Source organism: Centroberyx gerrardi, chromosome 1, assembly GCF_048128805.1.
Source record: "Centroberyx gerrardi isolate f3 chromosome 1, fCenGer3.hap1.cur.20231027, whole genome shotgun sequence".
NCBI classification, from domain to species: domain Eukaryota; kingdom Metazoa; phylum Chordata; class Actinopteri; order Beryciformes; family Berycidae; genus Centroberyx; species Centroberyx gerrardi.
The window spans coordinates 3,230,244-3,243,508 of NC_135997.1; the positions used below are offsets into that span (position 1 = coordinate 3,230,244).

Consider the following 13,265-nt stretch of genomic DNA (forward strand, 5'->3'; position numbering starts at 1 on the left):
TTTACTTGTTAATAGCATTTATGCTTTATTGGACAGTACAGTAGAGAGATACGGGACAGGGAGGAGAGAGGGGATGATAAAAGTCCCAGCTGGATTCAAACCCACAACATTGCAGTTACATGGTATATGTGCTTCAGCCAACTGAGCCATTCGATTTTAATGGTGATCCAGATCTGGGATTTGCACCACTAGACAATTATTGTTTTTTAGCCATAACTATGAAACTAACAGAGATAGATACTTGATTCCAAATCCTAAGGGAATGTGCAGGGCCAAGAAATCAATTTAACTTAAAACTGAAACGATAGGAATGATGTGTTTGGGTTTAACAGCAAGGTGGAGAATTGTTCAGTGTTGGTGAAGGTTTGCGCTCTCTGAATGCCTTCTAGTTGCCTGGATGTTGGTGGAAAACCTTTCTTGCCTTTTCTTCCTTGACGTTTGCAGCTGCTTCCTGGGTGGCTGACAGCCAATCAACACTCAGCAGGGTCGACGACTTGTTGGAGCTTGACCTTGGATGAGGAAACAGTGGGGAACCAGAATCTCTTTATTCACAGAGTTTGCAAATAACAATTACAGAGAAATTTACAGCTTCTATGTATAATCAGCTTTACCTGAACCAAACTGATATAAGTGTCCATAGTGGGTCATACTGGTGCTACAAGCTGTACGTAACAGGATGAAACAGGTTGGAGCAGCTTCCTCTCCTGCCAGCTTGTCTCAGCAGGGTTCAGCGGGTGGCTGAGTGGTGACACTTATGGCAGTGAACACTGGAAATATTTTCAGCAACAAGCAACAAGGTGAGACAAAGGGTCAAAGATCAACTCAAATGTCTTCTGGTAAAAAGATGTTCTTGTGCAATTAAAACACAACGCTAAGGAAACTCTGTGGGCAATGTTGCATTTCAGAATTACACAAAAAGTGACACAACTTAAAGCCTGTGACTTTAATACTTGTAGCATAAAAAAAGCCTTTCACTTGTTTATCCCTACTAAGGATCTGCATTTCCACCTTGGTTCCATTTGAATAATCTATACGCTATAGGTTTAAGTTGCTTCACCTCAGATTTAAATGAGCGTCTTAGATAACAGTATGCAGTAAGAGGCTCTGAAGGTCACTGCTGGGCTTCGTTATGTGTCCACTGCCTCACACCTTTGTTTGTGCTGTTATATAGTTACAGGTGGGCTACAACTACAAGTAAAACAAGTGAGTCTTACTGTCTCATCTCATCTTGTTTTGAATCCTCAGTGACAGGAACCTCCAGGTGCTCTTCCTGAAACAAAACGTCTTCATCAAGTTTGTAGAAAATCTGGCAAATTCAACAAATACTGATTCAACAATCTCACATCATGAAAAAAAAACCTTTTGTTTTAGCTACTCACTGTCAACTGAGCAGCTCCAACATTTGTCTTCAGTGGAAATGTAGGCCTTCTTAGCTTTTTGGTGAGACTTGTTAATGTTCACAAAATCTCAGAGCAGATGTCCAGATCATAGTGGATTGTTTTTTAGAATGTATTTTCCATTAAAGGGCTGATCTTAGTATTTTTCCTTGTGATACCCAGTCAGTTGGGTCATACATTATGAGGAACCACCTTGTGCTTCGTAAGGTTTTCCCAGTCTTCCCCAGTTTGTAATTCCGATGCTTGTGTTGTGTTTACAAGAAGAACAAACCACCAAATCACCTGTTCATCCTGAGCTGGATCCGTTGTGTCAGTCAACTCTACGTTTCATGGTCTATCAAAAGGTTGTTCATGCAGGTGAGAACACAGTCTGAGAACAGATTGAGTCGCACCAAAAACACAAGAGGGCATGCTCGCATGGAAACAAGCGCTGACTAAATTTAGAACGGGCTATAGTCGGTCTTGCAAAATTGTGAACCAATGACAAATGACTGCCGGGCGTACGGCTGCACAACTAATGAACTGCTGGTTGTGAATGAAGTCGTCCGGTTGTTGTGAATAAAATGTTAAATTGGAGTCTAAGTCATTAAAAGTGCGGAGAGAGAAATGAGTCATGCAGCCTCCAGCACAATCAAAGCCTCCTGCTCTTCCATCTCCGTCTGCTGATGGGCCGCAAGCAGGCAGCGCTGAAATATGGGATCAAAGCAACTTGTCAAAGCTTTCAGTTTAGCCAGCAATGAACCAGGATAACTAACACTGCTGGCTCAAGCACAGGATTAACAATACAATATGTGCTACAGCAACAGTTATCTGCCTGGCCATAGTGTGTCAAGATTTATCCTCAGCAGTAGGTGCAGCAGATGTAAAATAATATTAAGTTGTGGTTTGGGGTGTAGAATGTGTTTGGTGACTTAAACACACAGGATGGAAGTTGTATAAATGCAGTTACTGGAATCATTATCATCTTATTTCCACGTTTTCCTACTTCCACTTTTACGAGCATCATTCTCATTATTCTGTTGATTTGCATGATAATTACAGTGTTATTAGAGTGTTATTGCAGACACAAGCAACAGAAACTTTTATCTTTCAGCATGGTGTTGTAGCTGTTGGAATGGCAGTATGCATACTGAAAACATTTAATAATTAAAAACTTTTCAAATATTCTGATTTCTTCATTGTTTTGAATGTATGGGAATTTCTTCCCCATTTAAACAATGGTCATGTCCTGATGGTTGAAGTTAAATTACTCAAAAACTATCTGCCACCTCCATCCAACCATTTGTTTTGGTCAGAAAAGGCTCTTCATCTTCCTCCAGGCGGACTTTCTGTGGGTGAGAGTTTCCTCACTACTTTGATTTCATTGAGCAAACGGATGATAGAAACATTTGACATCAAAACTACTGGGTTTCCTGGTCATTTACAGCAGAGGGAGTTGAGTTATTGTGCAGTTTGAATGCAGGAGAGGATGCAACTGCCAATTTGGGAGTGTAAGTAACTGAGTAGTGAAACAAATGACTGTTCCCAGGGGGTATAAAGTAGTTTACAGTTTAAAGTCATTACTAAAAATAAAAAAAATAAACCTCTCCAATTCTCCAACTTGCTGTTACACCCAAACACATCATTCCTATCACTTCAATTTTAAGTTAAATTGCTTTATTGACTCTGCAAACATTCCCTTAGAATTTGGAATGAAGTCTCTATCTCTGTTAGTTTCATATTATGGTTAAAAAAAATGCCAAAAAATAATCATCTAATAATGGAAATCCCAGATCTGGATCAACATCAAAGTCCAATCAGTTGTTCCCAAGGCCGATCTGTCCACCATATTTCATGGAAATCCGTTCTTAAGTTGTTGAGATATATCCTGCAGACAGACAGACAACTAAAAACACCCGGTGACAAGTGACAGTAATCCGTTACTTTTTCAGTAACGACCCCACGCTGCTGCTGCTGCTGTTGTTGTTGTTGTTATTGTTGTTGACTTCCGAGGCAGATTTTGCCCAGCAACTTTTACGCAATGACTCGCCCACGGCAGCTCTTACGCATGAAAAAAAAAATCAAAGGATAAGGTGGAGCGAGCAAATGGGAAGAGTCAGATAAAAAGGTGTTTGGAGTGGAGGAGCGGTAGTTGAACCGGGACCAGGGCCACATGCTGCCGTGCACCGGGACCATGCAGAGCTGCAGGCTGCGGACCGGGGCGCTCCTCTGCGCCCTGCTGCTGTCCGGCGCGGTCGGAGCCGAGATGTCCGAAGCGGAGTCCGGAGAGGAGCTGAGCCCCAGAGCGCTGCGGGACTTCTACCCCAAAGGTCCCAACTTGACCAGCGAGAAACAGCTGGTAAGCTCCTCTCCGCTGTCCGGGTCGACTTGTAATATAGATTATGCGATGTGAAGTCTTGTGCGACAGCCAAAACAACAGCAAGTTTGATTGTTTTATCAAACTAAATTGTAACTTATTCTTCTTCCTCTTCTTTTGGGCTTTGTATCCTCTGCATGTTGCATGTGTGCAGTGATGTAGTGGTAAATAAAAATCTGCTGACCTGATCATTACGAGGCAAAATAACCACCAATATAGACAAAAGTGAATTATATTTTATGAAAAGCATGCAAATCAGTCTAGTGTACCTACTAAGATGCATGCTATTACTTTATCTCAGAAAATCTCATAGATTTATGTCAGCCTAAAAATAAACTGATGAAATCTATTCTGCAAAAAACAAGGTGATTTACCCTCCATTACATTCCTGCTTATGTCCATTATATTACATGGCTATAGCCTAGATATCTTATGATTTGTATGGGTCCATGTCTTTTTCTGATATTACAGAATTTTACATATTTGCTTCTTGTTTCTTCTGTATCTCGACAGCTTGGAGCTCTGCAGGAAGTTCTTGAAAAGCTGCAGGCTAAACGGCTGCCTTTATGGGAAAAGAAATTCGGCCAAGTCCCAACGGTACATCATAATAATAATACTAATAATAATAATAATCATAATAACCAGATTTACCTTAACCAGAGATGTGAAACTTTCATAAACTTCAGTTGAGACGCTGCATGTATTTACTTCTTTCCTCGCAGCATGCTGTGTATGTGTGTGTATGCAGTGTGTGTGTGTGTGTGCGTGTGTGTGTGTGTGTGTGTGTGTGTGTGTGTGTGTGTGTGTGTGTGTGTGTGTGTGTGTGTGCGTGGTGTGCATGTGACGCTCAGGTGTCGCTCAGGTGTGTGGGGTTAGTGCAGGTGATAATAAAAGCTCTCCTCGCTCTCCCTCAGTGTGATGTCGGGGAGCAGTGCGCGGTGAGGAAAGGCGCTCGGATCGGCAAGATGTGCGACTGTCCCCGGGGAGCTTTCTGTAACTTCTTCCTGCTCAAATGCTTATGAGCTGCAGCTGATCTGAATGTAATGTACGGGTTCCGATATGAAACGCTGGTACACGATTCCTATGTAATATATATATAACAGTCAATATTTTTTATGATACAGCTAAACGGCAGGATGCATTTTGAATGACTGCCCACCCTTACGAAAAAGAACTGTAGTAATCCTATGATATATTTTAGAAGGATACTATACAAATATCACAGGAAAACTATAGGAATATTATAGTAATAGCATATAAGATAATAAAGTACCATATGGTTCCTATAAACTCATTGAGTGCCACATACACACTATCAGTCTGTAGGAATATTATAGGAATGTAATAGAGATACCATAAAGTAGAATAACGTCACTATTGGCTGCCACAGACACAATGTAAGTCTCTACAGCAATATTATGGGAATATTATAGTGATTTTTCATTTGGGCAAATCCAAAAAATGTCTTTTGAACTTGAAATAATTTGTTTCAAATGAATGTTTGTGTATGACTCATAAATAAACTGTGTCACATCTTGTTTTGTAAAGCAGTGGAGTGGCCGCATTTCTTAAAACACACACACACACACACACACACACACACACACACACACACACACACACACATACAAAATAATATCCAAATATATTCCTCAAGCATAAATCCACACGTTTCATACAGGCCAGCGCATTTTGAATGGGTTATATAACACAAATGTTTCACTATTGATTTGAGCCTTTATTACAATTATCTCAGAGAGCTGAATCGATATTTCCAAACATGAACAATGGCACAATCAAGACTCTGTTGTGTGTGACGTCACGCCTCCTGTGGCCAGGCTGCTCCATTGACAAAAAAAATAAGGAGCTTTCTGCTGCACGACAAAACGCATCTAACTCCATTGTGGTGGAAATAGTTCTGAACCAGAAAACGCTGCCAAATATCTCAGTAAAACTGTGACTGTGCCCACAAACTGATTCTCCCATTCACTGTCAATGGAGCAGCTCCAGGCTTTTCTCCGTGACATCATGTACACTGGAGTAACCCATACATACTGCATTTGAATTTAGGTGTATACTGTTTTTGAATTCAGATTTAGTCACCTTAATTGGATGATAAGAAAATCTTTGATTACAAAAGCCTTTAATAGATATACAAACTTCCCTGCACTGTAAAAAAGCTCATGGTGCAATTTAGTGAAACCAACTCATCTTTAATCTTTAGCTCAGCATATCTAGATGTTTGTCAGGTTCAACTTGCTAGTTATCGGTTTCATAATTTATAATCATGACGTCATGACTATTTGACTTCAAAATCTGAGTTGAAGGAGTTGAACATCCTCCAAACACAAACCCATAACCCATGATGAAAATGAATATCCAGTTCAACCCCAGCCTCCGAAACTCTAAAATCTTTAGAAATAAACTTGAGTCATTTTCTGTTAGAAATAACAAGCTGCTCATTAGTGCAGCTTGAGCTGTTTACTTCCTGGCATAGAGCAAAACCATTTTGTGCCAAATGAACAACTGACACTGAAAAACCCTTTATTAGTGAAAGATAAATTACACTTGAATGCATTTCATCAGTTATTGGATTCAGCTAATAAACCCTTGTCAACATGACCAGACATTTGCAATTTAACTAGACATTTGCTTAAGTTCCCTCAGTGACTTTTACAACTAACGATCTTCTACTTAACTCTTTACTGTTGTTTTAGTCAACTCGCAATTTCAAGGCAGCAAGGAAACTTGTGTTTTTAAGTTGAGGAGCCTTCATATTTTTTGCAGCGCGAGAAGCGTCATCATATTCCACATCACCATGCTCTCTCTCTCTCTCTCTCTCTCTCCCTCTCTCTCTCTCTCTCCCTCTCTCTCTCTCTCTCTCTCTCTCTCTCTTTCTCCATCCTTATTCCCTGTTACCTGCCAACAGTCATCAATAATGCAGAGGAGACAAGTACAAAATGTGTGTGTGTGTGTGTGTGTGTGTGTGTGTGTGTGTGTGTGTGTGTGTGTGTGTGTGTGTGTGTGTGTATGAATTCCCATTTGAGCAGTCAGCATGGACCTGAAGCAGTAAAGACAACTGGGCAGATTTTCATTTGCACTGTCAATCAAACAGACTGCACACCTTCCTGTCTGCCCTGAAATGTTTCACCTGTTAACATTAATATTTAACCCACAGGCAGAGGGACACTGTCAGCCTGTACGGACACACAGTGACACCTCTAGCATTACCACTACTCATATCATTTGTTAATGTATGCACAGAGATTCTGACATTATCTCAGACAATCAAGTTGAACACTGTATTACCTCTTAAATCATTAAAGGAAGGATCAATTATTAAGAATGCATCGTTTACCCATCCAAGGAAAATGAAGTTTCCAATATTTAGACAAAAGTGACGAGTGAAGAAAGGATCAATTTGCAGTTCTTTGAAAATGTTTTGACTGTCAAAGTGCAGGAAAGCTTCTTTTTTTTTTTGCATTTCTGAGATCGAGACAGTAATAATTTAAACATCCATTCGTTATTGATTCCTATGGGAATTACTTCCACTACTGATAGAGAATGTAAGTGCATGAGCTTTTCTCAAAACACTGCAACAGTTCCAAGATAACTATAAACTTTAATGTTTTTGGCAAGAAATTTCATAGCATTTGTTCATCTGGAAAAATGTTTCTCTCTCTCTCTCTGTGTGTGTGTGTGTGTTTGCGGTGCTGGGAGTGATAAAATGACAAAGCAATAAAGAATAACAGAGAATGAGGCGTTGAGACAGATAGTGAGATGGATGGAGTTGGAGACAAGATGAAAAATGATGCAGACTGAAATAAATATAATAACACACAGTACAATACATCAATACAAGACAGTGCTTAAGGCTGTAAACTGGATTTGTAGGTTACATACATGTTTCTTCTTGGCTCTTTTGTGTGTGTGTGTGTGTGTGTGTGTGTGTTTGTATATACATGTAAACCTTAAATAATGTGATAAGTGTTGTTGACAAAGCATATTTTTTTCTGTTTATGATGTCATGATTGCAGTTCTTGGAAGAGGTAAAATATATAAAAAGTTTAAAAGAAAGTCCAGTCTGCTGCGTGGATCCTCCAGTCCAGCAGAGGGCAGCTTCAGTCCACACACACACACACACACACACACACACGCACACACACAGTCATTCTGTTACAGTACCAGACAACCTGCCATCCTACATGGCTCATGATGACATACAAACACTGCTGCCCTCTAGTGGTGAGAACTGAGTTTCTCAACGTCTGACAGGTTGCAGCCTGTCTGCCTGGTTAAAACAAGAAGACATGACAACCAATTTAACCACAGTCAGTAAAGTGAATCATACTGTGAGCTCAGTGGATATCTGGCCAGTGAGACACAGTGTTTGTTTTGGAGGTCAGGTGAATTTCCATCTTCTTCTCAGTCAAGTTGTGAAATTACACAATCAGTGTGAGGGTGAAGTGCAGACTTTAATTTGGAGTTTTCAGGCTGCCACAACAAAATAGTCAAACAGCCGCTTGCTGGTGAATTACCACAAACTTATTCACTAACTAAAAAGCTCCACCTCAGACCAAAACTTAGGAAGCAGTTTACTGCACCGCAACCTAGGACTCAGCCACAGTATGCATCATATTGTCCAGTCAGTGCCTGTGCTCAAACAGACTGCCTCTGCTAATGAAGCGACAAATGTCAAAAAACATGTGAAATCATGTGAATGCAGTCCAGTCAGCTGTGTCGATGAGGCTGAAGAGAGCCTGCTGATACGCACAATACCTCAGGGTCAGAGGCAGCAGGGGGTTTAGACATGGACGTCAGTCAAATCACTGAGTTTCTAAAGACTTGATCTGGTCCTGCTGACACCTATTCACCATGAGCAATGAGCAACTGAGTCACCCAGCTGCATTTTGACTTGCCAACTTCCACTAATGAGCAGCAATCTGTGACATTATGATGAATCGATGATAATAGGTAACATGTATATTTCAAATATTCTTATGTTGTTGTATACCTGCCAGATAAACCCAGTATGGAGCTCCTTTTTGTCATTAATAGCCATTAGTAACAATTTTCTTATGCATTTTTAGTTTCTTTTCTCTTTCCTTTTGTGTTTGATTTACATTTGACGCTTATGATTTATTAAAAAACGAGGAGATATTATATTATGGTCAATCAGCCTGACATAAATAATGTACAGGCATAAATGAAATGTGACAATAAATAAAAAGTATATATAAAAAAAGTAAAATAATTTTCATCTCCAAGGCTGCAAGAAATCTTGTACAGATATCAGATACTATTTTTCTTTCAGCAGGTAGAAGGAAAAAAAATACCACTAATAATAAATAAAAAAATAAACATCCCTTGGTTAAATTATGTTTATTTAAAAAAATATATAGAAACAGGACCACTGATGTAAACATACAGTAATATGGAACAGTGTGGATAGTCACACTTCAATGCAATAGTTTTCATTCAATCCAGATTGGAAAAAATACACACCACAGCAGCATTTTTCCCCTCAATAACATCATAACTATACACATTATATTTATGAAACGTGTTCAAACAAATAATCTAAATTAGGACACCTCAATATTTTCAACATAGTGTGGGACTCAGTGGTTTTTAATCAGTGAAGTTAAATAATAAAATAAACAAAACAGTAGCTTTTAGTACTTCTGTGTGTGACGGCTAATTGGCTATGTATTCAAGAAGAACACAAAAGTTGAAATCTGTAAAATATACCTCCACTTCACTCAACTATAGAATTAAACTCAAAGAGCGCAGTGGGGAGTTTCAAGCATCAGCAGACGGCTCCTCTGAATGAGTCACAAGGCTAATTATTAGTTGCATTACTTCTGATGGATGGCAGGGTAGAACCTCAGTGTGTGGCCAATTTCTTTCCATTGGTTAGTCGATTACAACAGCCTGATCTGTTCACAATTTTACCAAGAACAGGACTTACAGAGCTCTCATCAAACTACATGTATGTCAGACTTAGGGTGCATTCACACCCGGCGTGTTTGGAGCGGTTTATTCGAACTCCGGAGTGTTTCCCCCTTTAGTTCGGTTTGTTTGGTGAGAAAGATGCCATTTCAACTCTGGTGGCACCAAATAACGGCACAGAGAGTCTCAGTCCTCTTAACAAAAGAACTGCGGTGCGGTTTGTTAGGAGTAAGAACGTAATCTGAACCAACGACAGGAAACGACCCCAAAACGCAAGGGATTATGGGTATAAGGAAACGGATGTTGACATCAGATAGCGAGGAGTTACTCATGCTTGGAAAACCTGGCATAACAAAAACAATGAAAATTACCAAAAAGAGCGCAGACAAGTCCATCATGCTTTGCTAAGTTACACGGACTGGAATCAGATTTGTTTCGACTCCCCTTCCGCCGAAATCTCCAAGGATGACAGGTCACCAAAACTCTGTCCAATAAACAAGGTACTTGTGAGTCATGTGACTTTTGTTTCCAAGCCCTAGTTAGCTTGTAATAGAGCAGTGTGAACCTAAACAAACCAAAATCGAACAAAGTGAACTTTTCAACTCTGGTTCAGACCAAAGAAAACAAACAACTATTGTGATAACCTGGCCACAAAACACTGTTAAGACCGGTCTGACCACAACACGGTGCAGTTTGGATACCATACTACCCAGAATATGAGACATTGGGCAAAACAGAACAGTGCACTGCAGGAATTCTAATGCAGCAGAGTAATACAAATCATGTTATGATGTCCATTTGACGGTCTGGTCCCCACACAGCCATGGATCCCTTCAGTAGCTCCAGTAAATAAATGCCACTCGTCGATGCCCCAGCAGGCACACTGCGGTTTGTTTGCTTGGTCTTCCTATGACGAACCGTCTTCCAGCGGCTCTGGCTGGAAGGGGTAGCTGAGTGCGGGAGGAAACCCCTGGCTCCTGGGCTGATCATCCAACAAGATCACATCCTCCACATCCTTCCCTCTGTACCGCCGTCTGCAGATCTTCACTGTCACTTTGCGCCCCTGAAAGGCTTTCAGGGCTTCTTTGGAGGCCATGGCTCTGGCGGCGGCCTCGTCTCGCCCGTACCCCGTCCCCATGTAGACAGTCTGACAGCGCAGCTCACACACGTGGCCTTCCTTCTGCGTGCGGCCTGCAGGCAAGTCTGGAATGTCCTTCAGCGGCACAAACACGCAGCTCAGGCTCTGTTTGCAGGACTCCACGCAGCTACGCAGGATCTCAAAGTGGTCCAGGTTGGGACCGAAGCCGCCGGCCGACACCAACTTCCAGGCCACGGCCTTGTAGAGGCGGTTGAAGAAGGGCTGGTGCTCGGCAGGAGCCTGCGGCGGGGGTCCGAACTTCACCAGCCGCCCTGCCGTCCTCCCGGCGGACCGACCCTCCGCCTCATTAGGCCCAGATTTGCCTCTTTTCACACAGCTGTCAGCCTCGCTCCCTGGAAATGAAAACACAACAGGCAGTACAGTGAGGGATTCCACACAGCAACACCTTTTAATGAGGAAGCAGATTGCAGGCTCAGGTGTGGGTGTGGAGAAGACAGCCTGTATGTAATTAGACTGAAACCACACTGTAACAGAAAAGAGCACTGAAGCGTCACCCAGACGGTGGACGACAATCAGGACAGGTCCAACAATCTACAGTAAGTTTCTGGGGATGATGAGAGTCCTACCCACCATCTAACTGAATCATAACCTGTGAGCAATCATACCTCTATTAAAAGCTTTTCAAGTTCAACAAGATTTACTTATAGTGTGTTTGAATTGGTCAAAATCAGAAAAAAAACAGCAAAGTTTTTACTTTGTGTCAGTTTTCTACTGGTATAATTACATGTCCCATGGCTAAATGTCAAACAGACCATACTTCAGTAATAAAGCAAAGTTACTACTATGTATATTTGTCATATTCATAGTCAGTGATAAATTCTTTGTATGCGCTTTGTTTAGTATTAAAACAGTATTTGGCTTTTTCAAACAAACTAAAATGAAAAAATCATGGTCTTGCAAACATTTTCAGAGGTATGGAGGAATGTTAATAAAACTAGCCAATCACCTCTGGCAATGCAGTATCCCCTAATTATTTCCTGTCGTCTGACATTCCTATATGTGAAGCCTCAGGGTTAACCTGAAAAACAGAACGCCTCTCAGGCAGACCAGGGGGCAACGCCTCTCAGGCAGACCAGGGATTGGTGCCCACCTGAAATCTACTTGGTCAGCACCCCCACTCCCCTTTTTAAATGAAATGAAAATGTGCATTACCAGCTGTGGCACTCCTCTTTCCTTTAGCCATGATTTCATCCCTTGTCATTCGAACTGGAGCATCATGGACGACTATTCCTTCGCCCATCTCCTTGATCTTGTCCATTACAGCCTGTGGATACCTAAAGGATGAACAGAACAGAGAAACAAGAGTCCTTATCTGTGTGCCTTGATCTTTGGTTGCCAAGGTTTATCAGTCTGCTCTGTCAACATACTGTACCTGCAGCCGAGGAAAATGTGATTGGCCCAGACCATGGAGAGAGACAACAGCCTGTCCAGACTGTTGCTGGGGATTCCTCGCTCAATAGTGGGGAAAGCCTCCATGTTCCTCAGGATGAACTCCCTTCTGGCAACCCACTGCTTGTTGGTCTCACAGTGCCCCCTAAAGGTGTCCACCCACTGGGCCAGCTCAGGGTTCTGGTCCAGGTACTCTGACACACTGTCTTCTCCGCTCCTCTCCTCCGCCATCACTGCCATAAAAACACGTCGCATGACACAGCTTAGTAAATCCACAGCTGTTCAGTTGTTTAAGTGGCAGCCATTGTAAGGGTAATAACCATAAAGTTTTGCTTAGCTTGAGTTCGGCTAACTAGGCCTTACATCAAGTCTGTAGAAGAGACATACAGCTTTAAAACTACTCATCAGCATGTTTAAATCTCATCACAGCTGCAACGGCGGTGTTTTATTGCTATTTTTCCTGGCATTAGTTAGCTAATGTTTTGCAGCGTACCGTTGGCCAGCTGACTTTAGCAAGTAAGCCAAGCTAGTAACAGCTAGCCAGAAACATTAGAAGCCAAGCTGGGGAGAATTTTAACATGCTAGCAAGCTTAGTAATGATATTAAGTAAAGTGTTATCAATGGGTATATTAGCTATCGATAACCACAATTTAAACTTGTAACTACGAGATACTAACCTTTACAAGCTCTCTCCGTTGCGAGATGTATCTGGCTGGCTACATGACCGAATGATGACGGAAGGCTGAAGCTTCCTTGGTTGGGATCCGTTGAACTACACTTCCCACAAACACAATGTTAGAGATTGTTGCCACTGACTATCGTTACTTTTGTTTGCGTCGTTACCTCGCAAGAGTCGTTTTGTGCCCGGAAGCAATGAATTGGCAGTTGGCTGCCTTCTTTATCTAGCGATACAAAACCTAATAATATATATATGTACACACAGGCAGGATAAACAGCATGGAATGTCAAATAGAAACGAGAGACGACACGGCCGTTGGTGGCTTGTCCCATA

The 13,265-nt window shown here is 41.5% G+C and overlaps 2 protein-coding genes across 3 annotated transcripts; one reads left to right on the forward strand and one right to left on the reverse strand.

The window, feature by feature from the left end:
- Positions 1 to 3,546: 3,546 nt before the first annotated feature.
- cart3 (cocaine- and amphetamine-regulated transcript 3) lies at positions 3,547 to 4,846 on the forward strand. The gene is made up of 3 exons (XM_071921138.2): positions 3,547 to 3,735; positions 4,267 to 4,350; positions 4,668 to 4,846. The coding sequence occupies exons 1-3, from the start codon at positions 3,550 to 3,552 to the stop codon at positions 4,773 to 4,775; spliced, it is 378 nt and encodes a 125-aa protein (XP_071777239.1). The 5' UTR covers positions 3,547 to 3,549; the 3' UTR covers positions 4,776 to 4,846.
- Positions 4,847 to 9,120: 4,274 nt separating this feature from the next.
- On the reverse strand, positions 9,121 to 13,239 carry cdkn2aip (CDKN2A interacting protein). 2 transcript variants are annotated; one of them, XR_013507577.1, is made up of 5 exons: positions 12,931 to 13,239; positions 12,237 to 12,486; positions 12,017 to 12,138; positions 9,721 to 11,196; positions 9,121 to 9,687 (listed from the first exon to the last, which is right to left on the reverse strand). XR_013507577.1 is itself a non-coding variant. In XM_078290968.1 (4 exons), exons 2-4 carry the CDS (start codon positions 12,482 to 12,484, stop codon positions 10,613 to 10,615), a joined length of 954 nt encoding a protein of 317 aa, XP_078147094.1. In that variant the 5' UTR covers positions 12,485 to 12,486; positions 12,931 to 13,239; the 3' UTR covers positions 9,121 to 10,612. The 2 variants fall into 2 exon arrangements, 1 of the variants encoding a protein (XP_078147094.1); XM_078290968.1 differs by having other exon boundaries at positions 9,121 to 11,196.
- Between the last annotated feature and the right edge of the window lie 26 nt (positions 13,240 to 13,265).

Excerpts from the sequence above, each read along its gene's own strand:
- cart3 (XM_071921138.2), top strand. The coding sequence starts at position 3,550 with ATGCTGCCGTGCACCGGGACCATGCAGAGCTGCAGGCTGCGGACCGGG. Across the intron at positions 3,736-4,266 it reads TGACCAGCGAGAAACAGCTG|CTTGGAGCTCTGCAGGAAGT; the intron begins GTAAGCTCCTCT and ends GTATCTCGACAG. Across the intron at positions 4,351-4,667 it reads AATTCGGCCAAGTCCCAACG|TGTGATGTCGGGGAGCAGTG; the intron begins GTACATCATAAT and ends GCTCTCCCTCAG.
- cdkn2aip (XM_078290968.1), bottom strand. The coding sequence starts at position 12,484 with ATGGCGGAGGAGAGGAGCGGAGAAGACAGTGTGTCAGAGTACCTGGAC. Across the intron at positions 12,139-12,236 it reads CACATTTTCCTCGGCTGCAG|GTATCCACAGGCTGTAATGG; the intron begins GTACAGTATGTT and ends TTCATCCTTTAG. Across the intron at positions 11,197-12,016 it reads AAAGAGGAGTGCCACAGCTG|GGAGCGAGGCTGACAGCTGT; the intron begins GTAATGCACATT and ends TTTCATTTCCAG.